General features: G+C 42.4%; 1 protein-coding gene across 12 annotated transcripts in view; it reads right to left on the reverse strand.

Annotated features, from left to right (window-relative positions):
- The window catches only part of ZNF613 (zinc finger protein 613), a 45,108-nt gene that overhangs the window by 16,505 nt on the left and 14,095 nt on the right, over nucleotides 1-14,508 (reverse strand). For 5 of the 12 annotated variants that reach the window (XM_024768408.1, XM_024768411.1, XM_024768406.1 and 2 more), the window contains exons 1-5: nucleotides 8,255-8,456; nucleotides 7,699-7,811; nucleotides 5,743-5,943; nucleotides 3,035-3,161; nucleotides 2,663-2,755 (exon numbers count right to left, since the gene is read on the reverse strand). In XM_024768408.1, coding sequence (XP_024624176.1) covers nucleotides 2,663-2,755; nucleotides 3,035-3,161; nucleotides 5,743-5,763 — 241 coding nt within the window. In that variant the 5' untranslated portion in view covers nucleotides 5,764-5,943; nucleotides 7,699-7,811; nucleotides 8,255-8,456. Of the gene's footprint in view, nucleotides 1-2,662; nucleotides 2,756-3,034; nucleotides 3,162-5,742; nucleotides 5,944-6,014; nucleotides 6,065-7,698; nucleotides 7,812-8,254; nucleotides 8,458-8,810; nucleotides 8,915-11,079; nucleotides 11,186-14,508 lie in introns of those variants that run through there. The other 7 variants (XM_024768409.1, XM_024768419.1, XM_024768412.1 and 4 more) reach the window with 7 other exon arrangements.

The raw sequence follows: 14,508 nt of genomic DNA on the forward strand, positions 1-14,508 counted from the left end.
TACAAAACATTGAGTATAGTGCTCACAATTTTTTTTTTTAATCCAAGTCTCTTCTTAATCTGTACTCATCCCATAGGAGATCTCAATCTGTCCACATTTCTAACTCTAGTCCTAAACTCTCCCTGAATTCCTTGGGTAGATCCAAATGCAACAGAGCATTTGCATCCAAGGTGATGTGAACAAACACGTCTAAATTACAATGGCCAAAACAAAACTCCTGATTTCTCAACCCACATCTCCTTCTCCATACACCTTCTTCATCTCAGAAATGGCGACTCCACTCTTCCCCAGACTCATGCCAAGAACCTTAGCGTCATCCTTCAGTTGTATTTTTCTTTCAACCCATTATCTACTTCAATAGGAAATGCCTTCTCTCCTTTATAAATATATTTCCAAGCTCACTAACCCTCACCCCCTCTACCCAGGTTGAAGACAAGCATTCTATCTTATACTACAGCAATGGGCTACACTGACTGGATTTCAGGCTTCAACTTCCCTTCTACAAAGTAGTCAAAGTGATCATTTTATTTTATTTTTTAAATGTTTTATTTTATATTGGGGGTATAGTTGATTTACAATGTGTTAGTTTCAGGTGTGATTCAGTTATATATATATATATATATATATATATTCTCCTTCAGATTCTTTTCCCATATCAAAGTGATCATTTTTTTTTTTTTTTGGCCGCACCACGCAGCACGTGGGATCTTAGTTCCCCGACCAAGGATCGAACCTGCACCCCCTGCAGTAGAAGTATGGAGTCTTAACCACTGCACCACCAGGGAAGTCCCACAAAGTGATCATTTAAAATATAAATTATATTATGCCCTACTGTTTTCTCATCTGATTGTTTTTAAAAAATGAAGTCCTTGGGAGTTCCCTGGTGGCCTGCTGGTTAGGATTCGGGGCTCTCACTGCTGTGGCCCAGGTTCAATCCCTGGTTGGGAAACTGAGATCTTGCAAGCTGCACGGTGCAGCCAAAAAAATTAATTAATTAAAAAGAAATCATGGACTTCCCTGGCAGTCCAGCGCTTTAAGACTTCGCCTTCCAATGCAGGGCGTGTGGGTTCAATCCCTGGTCGGTGAGCTAACATCACAGATGCCTCGCGGCCAAAAAACCAAAACATAAAACAGGAGCGATATTGTAACAAATTCAACAACGACTTAAGAAATGATCCACATCAAAAAAATCTTAAAAAAACAAACAAAAAAATCAAGTCCTTGAAGTGGCCCTGAAAGGTCCTACATGACCTGTCTACTCCAAACTCCACCTACTACCTTACTGCCGTCATCTCCGTACTTTCTCCGTCCACTGTCCGTCTCACTCACTCCACTGTACTCATACAGGCTTCCTCCAGATTCCTAAAACACGCTCCTGCCTCAGGCTACTGACCTTGCTATTTTGTCTTCAAGGGACCTATCCACATCGCTGATATAGCTGCTTTAAGGCATCTTACCAGAGACATTCCCTTTCCTAAAGGATGTAAGATGAGGGGGCCTAAGCTAAATTCCTAGCTGCCAAGAGCACAACGTAGCCCCCTCACACATGGCTGCATTTGCTGGAAGGACTGGAAATGAAGTTAATGATCAGTCATGCCCAGGGCGATAAGGCCTCCTTTAAAAATTACGGGGTTCAGAGAGCCTACAGATGGCTGAACAGAAGGAGGTGTTGGGAGAGCATCACACCCAGAGAGGCCATGGAAGCTCCACGCTCCTTCCCCGTACCCTGTGCATCTCTTCCACCTGGCTGTTCCTGACTTAAATCCTTTCATAACAAACGGGTGATCTAGTAAGTAAAATGTTTCTCTGAGTTCTGTGTGCCACTCCAGCAAATGAATTGAACCTGAGGAGGAGGGAGTCTTGGGAAGCTCCGGTCTACAGCCAGTTTGTCAGAAGCACAGGTAACAATATGGACTTGTGTTTGGCATCTGAAGTGGAGGTCGGGGAAGTCTTGTGTGATGGAGCCCTTAACCTGTGGGATCTCATGCTTTCTCCAGGCAGACAGTGTCAGAATTTAGTTAAACTGTAGGACACTTAGCTGGTGTCACAGAGAATTGCTGGTGTCAGAAGTGCCATGAGTGTGGCAGTGGTGTGAGAACAAAGAAGAAACACAAGAGGAGGACTGAGGTTTCTCGAGCACAGCCAGGATATATGAAGAAAGAAACAGAAGGTACTAGAGACTGAACGTTTACGTTCCCCCCACAATTTATACGTTGAAATCCTAACCTCCAAAGATGGCGTGAACGTTAGGAATGGAAATCAATTATTATCCAAAGGGGCAAGAAGGTGCAATTGTCAGAAGACAGCACTGAAATCAAAACATCTCTCTTTAGAGAGAGGTGTGCAAGGTTGAATTTCATAGCAAGACAAGTAGAAGGAACAGGTAGTGATACAGTGCTGGGGGAAGAAGGATGGGAAGATTTGAGAATTCTAAGATTTGAGAATTCTAAGAAGAAACTTAGAGGAAAAAAAAAAATCAAGACCCAGGTGAAATAAATAGGGATCAAATCCAAGAAGAGATATGTTCCTTGACACCACTAAAAGAAAAAGAGCTCTTCGGTGGAGGCTATGCTTCCATGTCCTCAGACATACACAGCTGTGACATCTCTGAATGATTAGAATATGACTCCTTTGGCCGCTCAATGCTGGTTCTCTTACTCACCTGGACAGATTTGACTGTGGATTTCATCTTCTACTGGCCACGGTTCTCCTCGTTTCAATCTGGAGAGAGCATCCGGCTTGCTGGCTTGATACCCTGTTCGTGGGAAACGACAGAGAGACAGACTCTTGAATTGGGCTGTGGTCTGCCAACATGGAAGAATGTTACATTTTACGAACTATGCAATTTGCGGCTCAGCAAAGGAAAGGCTCATCTCTCAGGAGAGGGCACGTTATACTCTAGTCTGGGACCAGAGAAGGAACTGAGACTCATCTACCACTTCAGGGCACCATGGACACTGCAAAACTTTCAGAAGCTGAAGAAAGAGAGGCCACTGACTGGGGACTCTGAGGGACCAAGGGGAGCTGTTCTCACCAACGGACAGCAGGTTGCTATAGTTCTCCAGCATCACGTCCCGGTACAGGTCCTTCTGAGCAGGGGCCAGGAGCTGCCACTCCTCCCACGTGAAGTCCACGGCCACATCCTCCAGTGTCAGCAATCCCTGTAACAACACGGTCCTGTTTAATATGAGTGTTTCTCTCGTTACTGAAATGGAAGGCAAGTGAAGGAAGTTGTTCTGCTCTTTTTCACCATTTAGGCTACATCTATATACGGAGGTGCTTTGATTTTTATTTATTTTTTAATTTTTTAAAAAATGTGGCTGTGCTGCGAGGCTTGGGGGATCTTAGTTCCCTGATCAGGGGTTGAACCCAGGTGACTGGCAGTGAAAGTGCCAAGTCCTAACCACTGGACCACCAGGGAATGCCCCTGATTTTTTAAAACTACATTGTCATAGAAGCAAAATCTATCCATGTTCTAACTTATGTATTGCAAAATATTCTGTAATTATACAGTCAACCATTATTCAGCAAATCAGAAGTTTCTGTGATAAGTAGTCATTAATCCTCTTGCTAAACTAGAAATATATACAATATATATTTAAAACATTTGCTGTATATATATATATATATATATATATTTTTTTTTTTTTTTGTAGCGAGTACATATTTGCCAGGTATTAAGTATATTCTAATGACATCAGGACAAACAAAACATATTCCTACATTCACCAGGAATCTTCATAACCATTATCAGAATCAACCATGAAGAAACTCCAGACGCTATAATTAAAAGATACAACAGGGGGCTTCCCTGGTGGCCCAGTGGTTGAGAGTCCGCCTGCCGATGCAGGGGACACGGGTTCGTGCCCGGGTCCGGGAAGATCCCACATGCCGTGGAGTGGCTGGGCCCGTGAGCCATGGCCGCTGAGCCTGCACGTCCGGAGCCTGTGCTCCGCAATGGGAGAGGCGACAACAGTGAGAGGCCCCGCATACCGCAGAAAAAAAAAAAAAAGAAGAAGATACAACATATTAAGTATGTTTTATATGTTAGGAAGAATAAAAACACCTTTCTAAAACATATTAAAAGAATGAGAGACTAGTAAAGAACATTATTCAAAGTAAGAAAATAAATAGCATCCTTCAAAAAACACACAAGTACATATATACATAGGTACATTATTTATATTTACATTTCTAGTCAGGTTCACAACATATCAGATACATTGAAGAGATAATAAACAGGAAGGTAGATATGAAGAAATTACTCAAAATGCAGCACAAGGACAAAATGATGGAAAATATAAAAGAGAGAATAATAAATATAGAGGATAAAGTGAGGTCTCACATTCCCCAGCTCAGTTTATGAAAAAATAAATACAGTAATGGAAAGGCACTACCCAAAGACCTAAGAGCTGAGTTAGATCCACCCGCAAACATCCATACAGACACAGATGTACACACAGCTCAGTGACTGGAAGTACACACTCCTGCACATTTGTTAAGTGACACCAGGGGATTAGGAAAGAAGCGTAGGAAGAGGACTCTTACTTTTTCACTAGATGTACTTTGTCATCACTGGAGTTTTACAAATGTATTCACGCATATTTGTATTATGAAAATTTTAAAGGTAATGAAAGATGAAGCAGTAGGACTTGGCTTTGAACACAGGGAGGGGAGGTGGACTACCTTCAATAGCTGGAAGTTCTTTTTTTTTTTAATTTAAGTATCATTGATTTACAGTGTCTCAGATGTACAGCAAAGGGATTCAGTTATACATATACATATTGAATATGTCTATTCTTTTGCAGATTCTTTTCCATTATAGGTTATTATAAGATACTGAATATAGTTCCCTGTGCTACAGAGTGGGTCCTTATTGTTCATGTATTTTATATATAGTAGTGTGTATCTGTTAATCCCAAATTCCTAATTTATCTCCCCTTGCCCCTTTCCTCTTTGGTAACCATAAGTTTGTTTTCTATGTGTAATAGCAGGAAGTTCTAAAGCAAACCCTGAGATCGCAACAACTTTACCAGACACAGATACTTTCAACTCCCTCCTGCCAAATCTGTACTCAAACACCTGTTCGATCACCTGTTCATACGGGACCTTGGAAAGTCATGCAACCCTTTCATTTTCTTATGTCATCTAGGTTTTACTCCCAAGCTAACCCTGACCACTACAAGGTTGGGTCCATGGGTCACCTTGCTATGGTCCCATGAAGCACTGTGCCCGCTGAGTTTTCTTGGTCTATTTCCAAAGGGATCTCTGGAGAACCAGCTTTTCATTTATGAGAAGGTTGTGGTTAAGGACACTGTCTGCCATATCACCTCTAGGACGAACCATTTGAAAAGTCCCAAGACCTGAGTGCCATGAAATATACAGTGACATCCTCTGAGGAACTGGTCGGCTTTCTCCTCAGAGTCAATGTCTATCCCGTCATCATCAGGAGTCTCTGGCTGTGGTGACCGTCAGAGCTATTAGACATGAGTCGACAGCGCATGTAACCCACTGGATACTCCAATCACAGAAGATATTCCAACATTAGTCATTTAGTGTAGGTCCCACAAACAATATATTTCTGATGCTACTTTGCCTTGATGTTGAATTTAAATCTAAATTTATTTCTGCACAAATTCTAGTTTTCCAATTTGTTATTTCTGTTGAATTCAATTGCATTTTAAAGTCCCCCCAGAAATCAATCACAGAATGAAGGAAAGAATAAGACAAACCAGAAATCACCTGGTCCTTGATCATTTTCATCTGTTATTGGGAAACAGCCAAAGCTAGGATGTCTCCTGAGCCTCTTCTTGAACTGCCCTAAATTTCTGGTTAGAAATCTTAGTCTCCAGGCAGTGATGTCCCCACAAATGGTGATATCCAGGTCGTGAAACCTTCTCACATCACATGATGTATCTTGCTCCAGGAACCACGACCTGTGAGCTGAAAAATAGATTCACTTTGAGTGTAAATTTCCTCTGGACCCAGATGTTGTCACTGCCACTGTCACCCACCTGATTTCAAAGCCATCTGTTCCTTTATTTGGGGTCCCAGAGGCTATTACACCCTGGAGCAATAAAATAGAAGGTTGTGAATGTGTGGGTACTGTTTCTTCCTTCTGTGAAGTGGAAGTGGGGTGACTGTGAAAGGGGAGATGGGAAAGGAGAACCAGCACAGCACGATGCCCCCGCGGCAGGGGGATTATCACAGACCAGTTTTTGGAAAGAGAACATATAAAAGGTGAGGACCTGGACAGCTATTCCTTGGAAACCATGTGTGCTCATGGACCTGTTTAAAGTCATTGAACCATCTTCACTAATCGTCATTATGTGAAAGAAACAAACAAAGGAAAACCAAGAGAAAAAATTAAAGCATATACAACAAAGATTACTATTTGTGGACATATACACATTTAGTAAAAGTATAAAAACATGCATTATATAAAACGAGTTCAAGGAATGTGATTACAATAAAAAAACCACTGAATTGTATGCTTTAAGTGGATGAATTGTACGGTGTATGAATAAAAAAAGCTGTTACTAGAAAAAAGCTATGAGTAGAACTCTAATTATATGCTTACTAAAATATTTACAGGAAATGTATAAATATCTGCAACTTACAATAAAACATACCCTCAAAAATGTAAAAAGGGGCTTCCCTGGTGGGCAGTGGTTGAGAGTCCGCCTGCCGATGCAGGGGACGCGGGTTCGTGCCCCGGTCCGGGAAGATCCCACATGCCGCAAAGCAGCTGGGCCCGTGAGCTATGGCTGCTGAGCCTGCGCGTCCGGAGCCTGTGCTCCGCAACGGGAGAGGCCACAACAGTGAGAGGCCCGCGTACCACCAAAAAAAAAAAAAAAAAAAAAAAAAAAAAAATGTAAAAAGGTGGATTGATGATGATTAGAGGAGTGATATACGGATACATACACGATAAAGGAAACTCAATAAAATCATGATGATAAAATCCACGTGGCAAGCAGGCAGGAACTCAAATGTACAGTTCTTTAAACCTTGCTATATGTTTGAAATTTTTCATAGTAAAATCATGGGAGGGGGGAAAGCTTGTAATAATGAGATCAGTAGGGTGAGCAGAAACAAATCTTTTCAATGTAATTACTCTTCTGTGTAATAGTAAATTAAAAGTGAATAAAAAGATCGAAAGTAGAAAGACACCATTCACAATGGCAAAAAAATTAAAAATCATGGTGGAGATGAGGGACAGGGAACCACACCCTTATGTAAATGCAGAATCATAACCTGTTCTCAGAAGTGATAAATGAATATTTAAGCATTTAAATTCTATCTAAATGAATGCACATATTGAGCGATTCCAGTCATTAATGGAACAGGTTTGTCTCTTGGTATCTGTAGAAATTCTTAAAAACAACTCTTACAGAAAAAAAATTTATGATATATTTATTAGTAATGTTTATGATAGGAAATTAAATGATGAGGCAAATTATACTAAAATTTCGGCATTTCTTGGAATTGTGAAAATCAAGCATAGAAAAATGAAGACTAAAAGGAACTGTATGGAAAATTTAACAAACGTTATCGTTGGAGAACAGAATTGGGGTAATAGAGATGTTATTTTACTTGTGCTAGAACAACTCTGAAAGGAAATATTTACAAGTGTCTGTATACACACACGCAGTAAACTTGCAGGAAGGGCAAAATCCTCATCTTTAGTAGAAACCTTACCACTTTACGTGGGCTTAATCCTCGATCTCCAACAACGCTTTCATTTCTACGGGGTCGACAGAAGATGTGGAAAGCCAAAGGCGATTGGCAAACGAGGCCTTGGACTTGAGGAACTGAAGGAGAAAGTCACGTTTGAAAACACCCACCCACCGACCAGCTTCAGCTCTCACAAACTTCTCAACGACTGACACACCTGGACCACCCACGGCAACCACTGGTCACATACACTCGGAATAATCCCTAAACCTGGACTAGATGCCCAGGTTCGCTGGCCATGAGACCCCCACTCCTGTCATTGAGCCCGCTACTAAATCCCGACTCCAAACCAGACACCGCTTTCATTGACAAAAGTCATTCCCTACCGCAGCCCTCAATCACAGAGCACTGCAGACAGACACAAAACTCTGATTACGGACTTTCAATCCTAGATTTCGACTGGCCTGTAATCACTAACACCAGAATCCTTCAGGACTGACTCCGTCACCCCAATCATAAATACCCCAGTCACCGACTTCCACTTGCTTCCTCTCCCTCTACGGACCCCACCCACAGACACCTCGTTTCCCTCATCCTATTCCACGCAGAGATCCACACACGGTCCCGATTTTCTCCTGATCCCACCGCTATCTCCTAGAATCCGCACTTCCGTGAATTCTTTTACTGTTGCACCTTCGCCCGGACTCCGCGCCGGACTACGGCTGCCGACGAGGGCCACGCAGCGTTTGTACGGAGCAGGCACGGAGATAATGTCTGCGCCCATCTCGCCACGGATCCCGGGGCCGCCACCTTTCAGGACTCGCCGTACAGAAAGCGAAGTGGCAGTTTTTGTCCAAGTAGCCACGGAAGGCACGGAACGGATAAAAGCCATCCAAAGTACCCCCACTTAAACCCTGCGCCGCAAACTGCACGGATTTTCAGAAACTCGAGCTCACACAAGGGAAACGGGGTAGGATACGTCCGCCTCAGCGGGCTGGGGGGAAAAGTAATCCACTTTGCACGAAGATTGGGAAACGACACAGTGGGCACAGCCATCTTAGAAGTTAGGTGTCCGTACAAAAACCAACAAACAGCCAAAGGAAAAGGAGAAAACATATAAGACGAAAGGCAAATACCCCGAGGACGCTTCTGGCTCAGTGTGGACGGTGATAGGATGACTTTGAGGACAGAAAAGAGTCTGGAGAAGCACTCGCGGTAACGGGGACAGCATAACGCCGTCAAAGAAAGTAAAAAAAAAAAAAAACAGCAACTGGCAGAAACCTAGCATACATTTGGGGGTGGAACATGGTTACCGCCCAGTGAAGGGGAGGAGAGTAGTCATGAGCCAATGGGAAGAGGGAATCCAGGGGTGGGGTGAGTTTTTCACACGTGACACCCCGCTTCCCTTCTGCCAGCGGTGGAGCCAATAACAAGTGCGGAGCTTTCTGAGAACCAAAAGGCCAGAAATTCTGTAAGGAGTAAATAAGACAACTCCAGGGAGAAAAAAAAGTTGTACAAGAAAGGAAAAGTAATCATAGTATACTAGTGGCTGAACTATATGTAGTATTTACATAGTCATCATAATGTAAACACTAAATCTGATCCAACCATAATTAAGATATAACTCTATTGGAAGAATGGGAAAAAGGAAATGCTTGTGTGAAAAGGGTTGTTTCTGTTCGTAGGGAGAGGTGTTTGAAGCATCCTTCAGGACACCACGGACAGTACCCCCAAATGAAAACTCCATTATCATCACGTGAAAATTAATAAACAGAAACCTCATTTAAAATGGAGTTGGTAGGATGAACTCCACCAAACTTTTGTTGTGAGAAGTACCCTAGGGTAGAAGAAACAGTTTTCCTTTAGTTGGTATTCCTTTTGTGCAGCTACTTTGGAAAACAGTCTTAGAGTTCCCCAAACAGTAAACATATTTACCATATGATCCAGCAATTTCACTCCAGGTTTATATCCAAGAGAAATAAAAGCATATGTCCACACAAAAACTTGTACACAAATGTTTACAGCAGCATTATTTATAATAGCCAAAAGTGGAAACAACTCAAATATCCATCAACCGATGAAGGGAAAAATAAAATGTGCTGCATCCATACAACAGAATATTATTCAGATATAAAAAGGAATGAAGTACAGAAACATGCTACAACATGGATGAGCCTTGAAAGCATTATGCTAAGTGAAAGAAGCCAGTTACAAAGACTAAATATTATATGACTGAACTTATGTCCAGAATAGGTAAATCTATAGAGACAGAAAGTAAATCAGTGGTTGCTTAGACATGGGGAGAATGGAAGTTGAATTGATAGTCATAAATATCCACAGTATGATTAAGAAGAAGATAACCGGGCTTCCCTGGTGGTGCAGTGGTTGAGAGTCCGCCTGCCGATGCAGGGAACACGGGTTCGTGCCCCGGTCTGGGAAGATCCCACATGCCACGGAGCGACTGGGCCCGTGAGCCATGGCCACTGAGCCTGCGCGTCCGGAGCCTGTGCTCCGCAACGGGAGAAGCCACAACAGTGAGAGGCCCGTGTACCACACACACACACAAAAAAATTAGAAGATAACCAACCTAAAACAGAAAAAAATAATACCAGTAAATAAACAATTAATAAAATAATATTTTTAGTCGCTCTTAGGTTGGGCAAAATTAAAAGGTTGATGAGGTGGTTAGAAAATAGGCACTCTGATAGAATTAGCCCTTTTCCCCATATATAAAATGAGGGTAATATTTATGTCCACCATCAATGGCTTTCAGAATATTAAGCAAGATAATGCTATTATTATGCATGAACATGTCCCCTATTCAAAAAAAATGTGTATACACTTAACAAAAACTAGCTATTACTTTTCAGTTGGAGTTCTTGGAAGAAGCTGGATAGCAGCCAGTAAAGTGTATTCACTAACAAAACACGTTTGGACAACAATCCGGAAAAATCTATCCAATTAAAAATTTTCCTTCTCTTTGACTCAACAATTCCAATTCTAATAATTTCTTCATGAGAAAAATTATATGAAAACATTTGAATTGACAGAAAGCCTGCACAGAAATTTCTACCAACAATTTCTGGTCTTCCACCAGAAATTTCACCACCTTCCACCTCAGTCAGAAACATAACCCCTCCCTCACTATTAGCTCCACCCTCTCTACAGCCCTCTCACCTTTCACCCTGGAGGTGTCACCAAACTTCCACCACCAATTTTGGCTGAAGAAGATCATTTCCTTCAACTAAATTTGTTTACTCTGTGCCCACAGTGAGGCATGCTACCTTCCTCTACCACCTGGCTTCTCCAGACCCTAAACCTTTCTTCAGAAGCATTCCTGCAAGTCGCTCCACCTGCTCCCAACTCCCTAAAGGAAGACTCCTTTTCCCTTACGGATTTGAGCACCTTTTTCAGCATGGCTGCGCCCGCTCTGATGTTATGTAGCTTCGTAAGGTACCAGTTGCAAAGCGGAGGCAGACATCTTTGGGCTTGGGACACCTTACCGGGAAGAGACCTGAATCCGGTGGAGATGGGCTAGAGCATGCGTATTACCCTTTGCGACGCTAGCGATTGACATAACGCAGGCAAGTTTTGTGGGGCAGGAAAAGTGGTTGTACGGCTGGTTTTCCAAGATGGCGGGTCCCACATAAATCAGCTAACAGGGCGCCGCCATACTCTGTCATAGTGTCTTTGTCTAAAAGAGGCGATAGTTAAACGGCCTCTTGGCCGGTGGAAGGACGCCCCGGGGTGATGGTTGGCAGCCTGCAGATTCGGGTGCTACAGAGGATAAACTTGACCTGCGAGGTGGAACAGCCGGGTTTGTGAATCTGAAGAAAGTAATGGACTGTCCCTATTTGTACCCACCCAGCTGGCGCGCGAAGGATCTCTTAAGGGGTCTCAGTTTCGCGTTCTGGGAGCAGAATCAGGTTGGGCTTTGCGGAGGCAGGGGAGGGATACGGGAAGTCTGTGGGAGGAGCAAGACCTTGTAGGGCAGGGGATGCATTCCATTATTGAGGGAGTAGGATGGTAGGAAATGGGGCAGCCCTGGGGATGCTCAGGGTATTGGAGTAGCATGCAGAAAGATTGGGATGGCTTGGGGTTAGCATTTATAGGAGAGGTCAGTGACTGGGCGGTCTTGGAGGCAAATCAGTGTTTGGCATGATTTAGGGTGTGGGCTAGTGACTGGGATGCACTTAGGGGACAAGTCTGTGATTGGGGCATCTTTCGGGGAAAGGTTGATTGGGGGTGAATGACTGGTCAGTGATCGGGTATCCCTTGAAGGAAGTCAGGGATTGGGGTGTCTTTGAGGGTGTGTCAGAGCCTGAAAAGGTCTTCTGGGGGAAGATCAGTTATTAGGACAGCCTTAGAGGGATGTCAGCGATTGGAGCATCCCAGGAGGGTCAGTGACTGGGGAATCCTTGGTACATAAGTCAGTGATTGGGACGTCTTTGGGAAGGTTCACTAATGGGAGTGTCCATGAAGGGAGGTCAGTGATTGAGACATACTTGGTTGGCAGTTCAACGTGTTTGATGTCCTTGGCTTAGTGAGTGTTTGCGATGTACTTAGGGGAGGGGGTCGGTGATTGGGGTATCCTTCCCCAAATCACCCCAAGGCCAGTGAATGGGGTGGCCTTGTGGGGAGGTTAGTGCTTGGGGCAGCTTTGTTTCTTTTCTTTGAGGGTCTCCAGTGGTCACTGAGAGTCATGGGGATCTGGGTGTTTGGGTCTGGATAGGCTAATGATAATCTGTTAGAAGTCATGAACTATGAAGTAGCCATGTGGCCCATATTTTGGGTATGATGTAGTTAGGCATTGTTACCTGAGAGATTTATGGGAGTTGGAGCTTGAGCAGTCTCTGCATTTTGGAGGGCTTTGGGGGTTTTAAGGCCCAATGACTTCTCATAGACTACATTAGTGCCTTCTTCAAAACCTGCTTTCCAACATCCTCTGTCCTCTAAATCAAGCTCCAACTCCCGGGGCCGCACAGCAGGAGATGAGCGGCGGGCAAGCGAGCGAAGCTTCATCGGCTGCTCCCCATCGCTCACATTACCGCCTGAACCACACCCCACTTCCGTGGAAAAATTGTCTTCCAGGAAACCGGTCCCTCGTGTCAAAAAGGTTGGGGACCTCTGCTCTAAATCACCTCCTCCTCTCACTGTCTCCACGGTGCTTTGTAATGACCAAGATCTAAATAAAATCTAAGGTAAAATGCTTTTACGAAAGATGTGGTATCTGGCCCTCTAGTTTTCAAATTTACCGCATATTTCTCTGGGATCCTCCCTTTTTGGACCTTCTGATGCACGAGAGGACATTTCCACATCCAAAATCTTGATAGCCAGAAATACACGTTGTTAAAATTTTGATATGTTTCCTTTTCCAAACTTTTCTGTTACTCATTTTATTACAAAGATGTGATAACACTGCATAAATGGCTTATAACTTGTCTTTTTAAAGAAACTTAACCTTCAAAAAAGAAAGTTAACCTTATACGATAAAATTGTTCCAGATTACTGACTTTTGGAACAAAGTCTTATTGATAGCTGCACAGTATTCTATAATGTGGATCTCGTTGCAATGTTGACTGAAGTTATATTAAATCTTTGCAATAACTTGGATAGACATGACTTTAAAATATTCATATAGATCTGGACATTGCTCGTTAAGTTTATTCCTAGATCTTATCTATATTTGCTGCCATTACAAATAGCTTCTCTTTCCCTTTAACTATTTTTTTTTAAAATATTTATTTATTTACTTGGCTGTACCAGGTCTTAGCTGCGGCGTGCGGGATCTTCATTGTGGCATGCGGATCTTTTTAAGTTGCGGCCTGCAGGCTCTTAGTTGCAGCATGCAGGATCTAGTTCCCTGACCAGAGATTGAACCCGGTCCCCCTGCACTGGGAGCGCAGAGTCTTAACCGCTGGACCACCAGGCAAGTCGCTTCCTTGAACTTTGAATTACTTTTATTTTATAGGTATAAAAGTAGATGATTAAAAAAAATTTTTTTTTTCATTTCCTTACTGAACTCTTACTATTACTAATGTGTTTAAAGTGCTTCTTGTAGGTTTTCCAGGTAAGCAGTCAGCTGCAGTTAAGTTTAACTCAGAGAAAAGAATAGGGACTTTGGATTTCGGCAGACCTAGGTTTTTCTCCATATTCTGCCACTTACTATGTGAACTTGGGCATTTCTCAACCTGTGATTCTTTTCCCATTTGTTTAAAAAAAACTCAGTACTAACTACTCATATAGTTAGAGTACCTAGCACATAGTAAGTACCAAAGACACGTTTTAGCAAGCAGTATTCCAGTATATATATACCATTTCTCTGGATTTTAGGCTTTTAAATTTTTCTTCTTTTTTTAAATTTCTTTATATAATGGTCCTTCTCTAAATGTAGATCTAGTTTTTAATAATTTTAGCACAATTACATAATTTAATGAAGATAGCTTTGTTGTTGATGTTTCTTTATTATAAAATAGTTAGTTTGTTGTAAAATAAACCATCCAATAATACATGTTACTTTTTTTCTTTATCACATTAACCACCTGAAGAAAACGTAATTAAATTTTAGATTTTTATATGTGTGTATATCTAAAATACATACACACATACAAATAAGGACGCACACAACTCAGAAAAATATTATGCTCCCAGTTATAGTTTATTACAGCAGTGAATTTCTGTAATCCCCCAGGTCTTGGCTTCCTGGGATGAAGTAGTTCCAATGAAGGAAGGAACTGAAGATACCAAGATCAACATTACATCCTTCACCAGAGACTCCGTACTGGAGCTTCAGGGAAGAGACCAGAATCAACAATAGAGCAGATATTAGAGTTG

This window comes from Neophocaena asiaeorientalis, unplaced genomic scaffold (genome assembly GCF_003031525.2).
Source record: "Neophocaena asiaeorientalis asiaeorientalis breed wild unplaced genomic scaffold, Neophocaena_asiaeorientalis_V1.1 scaffold629, whole genome shotgun sequence".
In the NCBI taxonomy this organism is placed as follows: Eukaryota; Metazoa; Chordata; class Mammalia; order Artiodactyla; family Phocoenidae; genus Neophocaena; species Neophocaena asiaeorientalis.